The sequence below is a fragment of the Meleagris gallopavo genome, chromosome 3, assembly GCF_000146605.3.
Source record: "Meleagris gallopavo isolate NT-WF06-2002-E0010 breed Aviagen turkey brand Nicholas breeding stock chromosome 3, Turkey_5.1, whole genome shotgun sequence".
Taxonomy (NCBI): Eukaryota; Metazoa; Chordata; class Aves; order Galliformes; family Phasianidae; genus Meleagris; species Meleagris gallopavo.
The window spans coordinates 23,139,648-23,149,029 of NC_015013.2; the positions used below are offsets into that span (position 1 = coordinate 23,139,648).

Below are 9,382 nucleotides of genomic sequence, written 5' to 3' on the forward strand. Positions count from 1 at the left end.
CCCTCCCTCCCTCCCTCCCTCCCTCCCTCCCCTCCCCTCCCCTCCCCTCCCCTCTCCGACACTTTTAAAATGAATTCCCAGGCTTTGCATCTTCTGTGAAGTTGCTTCAAAGTTGCAAAGGTTTAGGAAAGTACTGCAGAATTTGGTAAAGAGGTGAAGATGGGGAGGGAAAGGAACTTACAAGATGCCTCACTCCATTGCTAACTTTCTAAATGATAATCAGTTTATCTCTCATCCAACAATGGAGTCAACTATTGTTGACTCCAAGTCAAACAATACTCTTTGTTTTAAGAAGACAGCGGATCGTATGCTTTTAAAAAGTTCAAAAGATCCGGCAGACATGATGTAACAACATAGTTCCGCCACCCATGTTAGACATAGATGTCTGTAGAGAAGATTAAAATAGAGCAGCTAAAGCTTCCTCTTCTCTCATTTTGTAATTCTTTTGGGTCATTTTGTCTCCCTGTGAACAGACAAAGCTCTAGATGAGTGAAGACAAAGATTCAAAGATAAAGCATGTCTGGAAAAATACAGTTTCAAAGGGCTACTTGATTCTGAAATGAGATAAAAGTGTCATGTTACATCATAAAGCTATTACAAGGTTATTTTCTTCCGAAATGTGAAGATAGATCAGTGGGTTAAAGAGGCGTTCAAAACTAAACACCATATTGAAAGTCTTTTAAAATGGCTCTAATGAAACTGCTGAAAAGTTAACTTGGATGATTTTTTGGGGGGGATTTTTTTCTCTGGGAATGTCCATTTAGGGACTAAGATATTTACAAAAAATCCTTTTTTATATCAGAAAAGGTGAATTTCCCTGTGAATTAGTAATTCCACTATTGTAAAAAGCAGCAAACCTTGAACTTTTGCCCAAAATAATGGAAAAAATCCGAAGAATTTTATTATTTCTCACTAATTTCAGTAATGTGGAATAATTTTATGTCTTAAGTCATGATGAACGTATGTATTTGAAGAGGTTTAGAACAGTGTATAGTAAAATGCTTTAATCCTCTGTTTGTTTCAGATGATGCTAGCAGAGTATAAAAGAATTAAACTAAAAATACAACACCCTTTTGAACGATTGATGATCCCTAGGTTAGCCAGTATAGATGATGCTATCCAGCCAGGTCTGATGTTACTGACCTGGACATCGTTGAATATTGAGAAATATATTGATACAGTTTTTAGCAAGCTAGGTAAGTCAATTTCAGTAATTTCTGCTTGTTTCTGTACAAATGCAAATTTCATTATTAAGCCTACTGCCATTTATATGATTTTTGCTTAACTGAAATTAGAATATTCACCTGTCCCCTTTACTTCACGTAACCTCTGCTCCTAAAAAAATCTTTTTTATTTTGTTTTCTGACATCTTTTTGAAATTTTTTTTACTAATGTGAATGAGAAGGCAGTAGGGTTTAATCAAGCATAAAGCAGTATGCAGAAGTTCCTGTATTCTTACATCAGAGAAAGATACCTCTTTTTTTAACAGTATCAAGGTTTCAGACTTTTCGTAGTCTATCCTTGTGTTTCTACAATAAAAATTCTCAAGAAATAATATCTTCACTGAGTTGGCACTCTTACTGCTCAATAGCTTTTCGTATTACATTTTCTTTTTTTTTTTTTTTTAATTAAGTCGGTCTCTTTAACACTGATGCTGTTGCCCCAAAAGATGTGCATGCTTTAGAAAACAGATGAGCTTTTATTCTGTTAGTAAGATTGCACTGATATGTATTGTTTCTGAAGCTGCTAAATTCTTTTTGCTTAATCTCTATTATTATATTGACATAGATTCTGTTTTGTAAAATGATGTAAGTCATAGTGGAAGTTTTCTTTAGTTGAAATGGCAGAATAAAATGCATTTCAGATGCTAGCCTGATATTATACTCAATTTAATTTTGAATAACACAGGTCGTTTGAGTCTGGAACAGGCACCTTGCTGATATTTCAATTTCAGCATTGAAAGTGAATTGCTATAAAACTGAAAATTCTAGTTATTGGTGTCCTTTAACTATTATTTGGTTTCTAACATTTTTTGAAGGATGGTCACTTTATTTATCAAAAATTTCTGTTGCTATTGGGTTCTCTAAGTGGTAACTTATTCATGCTATAGGAGTGGTATTCCTGGAATGCTTAGTTGAGTTTTGATGTCTTTATTTTTTCCATTTGTGTTTGAAATGCATATATTTCAAGTTAATCTTATATATTTGTATGTTATTTTGCCTACTGTCTTTTAGGATATGTACAGAATATACTAGATGAGCATATATTGTGCAAAACACCAGTTATGAGTCCACTGGTGAACCTTGCCATGTAAGTTTAGGTGTTTGAAATAAACTGGATAAGATGTAAAATTAATATAAAATTGAATATGTTATCTTGTTTGAGTATGAATTTAATCAGGGCTCTGCAAAACTATTATTTCAAACTTTTAAGCTTGTTTTGAATCTTCTCTTTGACTCAAAGCTGAACTGGAGTTATTGCTTGATAGAGTGAATGACTTGATTGAATTTCGTATTGATGCTGTCCTTCAAGAAATGAGTAGCGTGCTGCTCTGTAAGTTGCCAGAAGATGAACCACTGAGCTGTGAGGAATTTCTCCAAAAGACTAAGGTTATTAGATAAGATTTTCGTAAAGAAGTATTTAATATTTCAAATTAACATATTTTCCTTTTTTTAAATGAGATATAATAATTGCAGCGTTGGTGGGAAAATGGAGAAAGGACATCTCCAGTTGTTTTTTTCACTGGAACATTAAATAGGAACAAAAATACAAAATGCTATGATGTCTGAGCTGAGGCTCACTTTTTTAATGTCAAGCCAACTTCTGCATGATATTTCTTTTATGCTTTGATACTACTCAAGTTCTTTTCCTCTGTGATAGTATTTTTTTGGTCATTTTTGCTTGTTAGTGCCTTTACATAACAGAAATGCCCATCTAATGCTTGAGAATAGCTCCATAATAAGTGCACTTGGTTTCCTGGGAGAGTAAATACTGCGGAAATGATTGTGTACTGGATATCTTTCAAAATCTCCTGCTGTCTTGAGTTTGTATATGCAAAATATGCTCAGAAGCACCACCAAAGTATTATGGGAAAAGTCATTTCATTTACACCATCAAAAAAAAAATCTGAATTTTGTTAAATCTCATTTTTTTCTTCACAGTTAATAATTTCTGTGCTTCTTCCAATCATAAATTCAACTTTGGATGGATTTTATCTCCTATCTGAGTGTAAAAGGAAAACACAGTTGGCTAATACTCCCTATGGCACAGCCAAGTATTGTAAAATAGAAATGATCAAATGAAAGGTTTATGTCTCCCATGTCTATCTTGGAAAAATAAGAAAATTAAGTAGTACTTGCTTTTGAGAGCCCTTTAATACAGTTATGTATTGTAAACATTAATTCATAATAGTAACTCTGGATTAGTTGTGTGATTTAGGAAACAAGTCATAGCAATTTTGAAACATTTATGATGTCTTATTTGGAACAACAAAGAATCAAAAACTAAATAGAAATAGGAAATAAAAGTCAGAACAAACAGATATTTTAAAATAACGTTGTACATTGATTGTCTTTTTCACAAATGTGAAGCCTTGAAATTTGTGCTAATAAGGTAAAGTAGAAATAAAAACCATGAACCATAAGAATATGTTTGTTTTGATTTGATAAATAGGAGCTCTGTATGAAAGGTTCCCAGACTTTACATTTTAAAAGCTCACTGGTGGAAGAAGCAGCTAATGAGTTGATCAACATGTTACTAGACACAGAAGTACAGGTCAAAAAAGATGAGAAGTCAGTTGATCCCACTGGTGAAATAAGGAGAAAAAGTGCAGGTAAGATTGTACTGTTCCTCTGTGCTTATTCTTCTGCATGGTCGATATTGTTGGGAATGTGGGGGGGGGGAGGGAGGGATGCTGTAGCTCAGCTGGCTGAAGTATCCATCAATATCTGATGTCTAAAGATTTCTGCTTGATGGATCATCTAATGATGGATCATCTAACAATCATCTGTCATCTGCAAAATAGGTCAGTGTTGTCAGTCTAACTTGCATGTTCAAATATTGATAAATTGGAAACAGCTACTTATAGGCCTTGATTAAGTGCTGGATTTCCTAGAGAAAGCAAGAAAAATTGTCGCTCGAGATTGAACTGAGTAGAAAAGGTAATTAGAAATAAAAGGACCAGCACATATAGGTACAGGTGACAAATGAGTATTATTTGCACTTCTGTAAGACTTACCTATGTTTCACACACCTATGGAAGTGTTGCTTTATTGTGTCTTCAATTCTCCTACATAGATTTAACTGACTAGATTTATGATGTTTTAGCAACAGAGGAGGAAAGAAGATCAAAAAACCTGACTTCCTCCAACAATTCCATTGAGATATGGGCTGGACTCTCTCCTTCAGCGAAAAAGAAGAGAAAAGATATAGAAATATTAGAGGAAGAAGCCAATGAACTACTTTCTTACTTCAATGGTTGTAATATTGATGCCCTTCTTAAACTCACTCGAAATACTCTAGAGAACATACGGAAGCGTATCCATGCATCTTCGATGATCAGCTTTCCAGGTAGCCATATTGCAGTACTTTGCCTGCTTATTTAGCCTATGGAAAGAAATATGTAGATGTAATATCGCAGAACTATATCATAAAAAGAGCCAGATAAGTAAGAGAAGGGTGACACAGGAGTCTGAGTGAGCTGTCTTGTTAAATCACAGTTGATAACACAGTATTTCTCTAGAGGATATTTTTTTCCCCTGTAAACATAGAAAAGTATCATTTTGATAAAGTTTCTTTTAGGACAGACCCTACTGTTCTGGAACTGGTTAATATATTTGGAGCTGGACTTGACATTTAAGTTTACCTGTTTACCTTGACTTTTACATGAAACTATGAAAGAAAGACAAGAGAGTATTTTGTCTTTCTTTTACTAATTGCATTCAGATCTTTCTATAGATTATGATGAAGTACTCTTTTGTAGTATTTTATTGTTACTTATAAGAAATAAAAATAAAGGCATTTGGTTTTGGTCTCTATGGAATATAAACTAAACAATATGAAGAGTGGAGTTTTCTTGCCCAATTTAATATGCTGTCTGTGAGTACAAGCCAGGTAAGAGGGTTTTCTGTTGAACTGAACTTAGCTGCAGAGAACAAGTTGACAAGGAGTTTCATGAACAAAAATAAGATGGCACTTAGTTTTTGCTTGTGCTACTATGGACTTAACCAATACATCTTGTAAACTACTCAGGAATCTTTTTTCTTTAAGAAATTACACTCATTACTCAATATTGTGTTGTAGAAAATGGTATATAATTATAAAACCTAGATGGAGATCTTGAAATAAATGTGAACAACTTTTTATGTTGCTGTTATTTTCTTTCATTTAGAAAATCACAATGCATCTAAGAAGAAAACAAGTGCTCATCCTATCATTAAGACTAGCATTAATCTGTCTATCCCTAACATTGTCATGAAACCTTCTTTGGATGAGGTACAGCAAACGCTTAACAAAGCTGTAGACAGTATTGTGAAAGTAATGAAGGGAGTTGGGCAGTGGAGTAAGGAAAGAATATCCAAGGTTTGTCTTTATAACTGTGCTTAATACAAAATTAAAGTTTAAAAACTACTGCAAATAGAAAATGAACTTTTATTTCTTCCACAGAAGGAACTATTAGAGAGAAAATTAGCTATGTTGCAGTGTGAGAGTGGAGACAGTGATTCTGAAGATGGAATGAAAGAGATTGGAATGAAAAACATGCATGGTAATGATAAACTCTGATATTGCTCAATTTGAGTTTTAGCTAAATGTGATTTATACAGTATGTGTAAAAGGATTTTAGACAGAAAATCCATCAAAAGCAAGGGAATAAAGACTTCACAGATTTTAATCCACCTTGGAGAAGAACTAGGATGCAACAATGCCAGAGCTTTTCCGATGTATAGCAATTAAGGTTGCATGAAGATACTTCCATGTGGGAATTTGAGTAAGGAGATTTTGTTGTAAAATTCAGAGTTGTACTGCTTTGGGTTCTACTTGGAGTATGTGGGAAGCTGTTAGTTTGCCAGCTTGGGCAGCATAGCAGAAATTTTGAGTGAATTTGGAAAACAATTATAGTCACTACAATTGCACAAAATCTTTTGTGATTTGCCAGTGTGTTTGTGACTTGGCATCTTAAAATGACTTTTCAAATTGTGTTAACATTCTTTTAAGAAGGATAAGTTAGTCTTAAACAAAAACTGTGATTGAGTAGAGATGTCTATATAAATCTCAGTATTGGTGGAGAGGTTTGTGTGAAGGATTGAATAGACTAAAATTGCTAAAACTAATTAATATGTTTTTTTGGATCAGACTTGAAATTAAGTTATCAAAGACATTCATTTAAGCAAATTTAAGATACTTTTATCTTAGGTTTCTATTTTTTTTTTTCCTGTCTGATTTTTTTAGAATCAAACCAAATTAATTTTTCTACTTCGTACTTCAGGTATTTCAAAAGTACATAGAATGTTTTTAGGTCCTCTTGTATATTTAAGAAGGAGGTAAGTAATCTTTGAACTGCATGAGGAATTAGAGTAGTTTTTCAAAACCAAGATTTTCTCTTGCTTGAGATGCAGTATGAATTTCTGAAAACTTCAATCCTATGGGTATTCCCTAGCTAAAGGACATTCTGTTTATCTTTTATTATATGTTATTCTTTTATTTTCAGGCCTAACTGTTTCAAAATAATCTGCTAGAATTTAATGTTAATTTCTATTTAAAATTATCAATTAACCAGAATGTTTAGAGAAAAATGAGGGTTTTGGGTGGAAAAGAAGAAGGTTACACTTGAAAAATTAGGGAGGAACTTGTTCCAAATTTCACAGAGAGCCTGGATGAAGCAAATTTACCAACAGTGGAGAAGTTTGTCAGTGTGTGGTAACTACATTGGCCTCCTAGATTTCTAGTTGTCTTTTCGATTAGTATACACAAATAATTTTAAAATCTATGCCTATTGAAAAAGTGGTCTTTATTTCTGTTGGTAGCAATTTGTACTAAACCTGCTTTTGTGTTTGACTCTTTGGAGATGGGGCATCAGATACAGCATCTCTCAGTTTGTCTGAGTCAGTGCAGAGCAAGAACTACTTCAAGAGTGTTTCAAACAACAAAGAAATTATTAAATTGGTATCTTTACTCACCACTGCTATTAATTCTACGAAAAAGGTAAGACAATGGGGATGTTAATTTAAGTTACTGTCTAAAGCATATAAATGTACCAATTTTAATATCTTTGTGGGAAAAAGGATAGGCATTGAAAGCCCTGGTTAAGCATATGAATGAGAAAGTGTAGGATGGTGGATGGCAGATGTGTTGCAAATTTACAGTTCTGCTTTGAAAGTAATGTTGGGTAACGTGTTCTCAGTGTTCAAAGATGCATGAGATTTTGCATATTATGTAAAGTTTGAGTATGATTGAAAACATATCTACAATTAGTAAAACACCATGAAATATATCTTAACTGTAGCTGGGTGTGCGTATTTAATATAGAAATGGTAGTAATTGCACAAATGTGTTAAATACAGTTTTATTCATATAGAAGTTCTGAAGAATCACTTTATTGTAAAATACTTTAACTGATTAGACAAATTGAATGTGACTAGCATAGTGTGCTAAGGATTGTGATTGCTGAAGAGCCTACTTTAGCATAAGTTTACCAGCAACCTTGTGTTTTACTAGGATGAGGCAAACCTTCTCCACTTATGAATGAATGCTTAATACACTAAGAAATTATGTGTGATGTGTGGTTTGCTAATCTTTTTGTGAACTTGCAATGTGCTTCAGGAAGTTCTTACAGCTATGGAGAGTTTTAGTTGTTACCACCATATATGGCAGAGGGACAAGGAGAAAACAATTGAAAAATTCATGATGGGAAATCCATTACTCTCTGAATTGGAATCTCAAATTCTACTTGTCAAAGACTTGGAGATGAAAGTCAGTTCTGAACCTGAATACATCTGTGTGGGAGCTATTGCACTGTACACTGGTAAAGTTCAACTTTCCACTTCTTTCTAGAGGATTATACTTTCTGATTCCTATAGGGAAGATAAATGATGTTTAGTTGTGGATGAGTGAGTTAGGTTAAAGAAAAGCAGAAATGTGGAGTGGCTGTTACTGTTTTGGTTGTAAATGCATGCAAAAATACACTAACCAAGGTATTGCGAGGATCATCTGATGTTTCTTCCCCTGCCTGGACATTTCTGCTCACTTATGGGGTGGATAGTAGAGTTTATTCATTCTTATGTTATTGGCTTCAATAAGTATATATATTTTGAGAGGAGTATACTATGCTTATGTTGCTTTTCTCCTTGCCTGGCTGCATGTGATGAGAAAAGATTTCAAATACTGATTTCAAATGAAAAGTCGTCTATTTAACACAGTTAATTAAGTGAAGAATACATGTTTTTGCTGATTCCCTTTTTGCTGTAGTAGCCCAGCATCTTCACTTCTTTCTAGCTCTGTTTCCACATCACTAAGCATTTTATATGCTATAACAGATATAACAGGAACTATGATGGACTGTAAGAAATACATGCAGCTGATTTACAGTGAATGACAAATCTGAGAAAGCAAAATGGCTTCTTCATTAGAAGGAAGTATCAAAAAATGTGTTTTGTTACGTAGTAAAGCTTGGCTATTAAAACTCGATGAAGATAGGGTGGGTCTGATATTTTATAGGTTGAAAATACCATCGGGTATAAGAGATAAGCATGGAAAGAGATACTGTGTAAAAAGGAGGAAGCACTAGTGAAATATGTGAATGAACATCTAGCTGTAACAAAGCTGAATTTATATCCAGCTAAAATATTATGTAGTGCTTGTATTGGTGTGGATTTTTGACTTCTCTTTTGAGAACAGTGAGGAAGAAATCTGAACTGAATGGCAGAGCTTTAGGGAATGGACTGGATTGCTGCAAAATTGGGTAGGAACTCAGCAAGATTTCAAGTTTCTCTACATTTTGGTCCTTGGTTCCGATGATGCGATAGATAAGAATCTTTAAAAAAGTATCCATTTGGTGGATATAACGGTTTCATTAAATACCAGCTTCAGCTTCTATACTCAGACTTTTTGATTCTACCCTGCATTCGGCCCTGATTTTTTTAAAGTTTGTTTTGAAAAGTTTTAGACATAGATAAGATTATTAGTGAATTTATTAGTAGTTTTTAGGACAAAAATGTGTCTAATACTATATGAACAAAATGAGAGAAATGTGGAGTCTAGCTTCCTACTGGAAAGATGATGTATTTTGAGAGGAAAACCATCCTGAATTGCAGGTAATCCTATAAATTACTCAAAGGTGTCAAAATAATTTCATCTTCTGTTTGCATGGAAAGTTAGACTGAAAAAA

The 9,382-nt window shown here is 33.7% G+C and overlaps 1 protein-coding gene across 1 annotated transcript in view; it reads left to right on the forward strand.

The window, feature by feature from the left end:
- The window catches only part of DNAH5 (dynein axonemal heavy chain 5), a 108,666-nt gene that overhangs the window by 22,154 nt on the left and 77,130 nt on the right, over nt 1-9,382 (forward strand). The window contains 8 exon segments of the mRNA XM_019613825.1: nt 1,025-1,196; nt 2,464-2,609; nt 3,673-3,832; nt 4,327-4,569; nt 5,390-5,580; nt 5,665-5,764; nt 7,064-7,200; nt 7,819-8,020. Of these exon segments, the coding sequence (XP_019469370.1) occupies nt 1,025-1,196; nt 2,464-2,609; nt 3,673-3,832; nt 4,327-4,569; nt 5,390-5,580; nt 5,665-5,764; nt 7,064-7,200; nt 7,819-8,020 (1,351 nt within the window).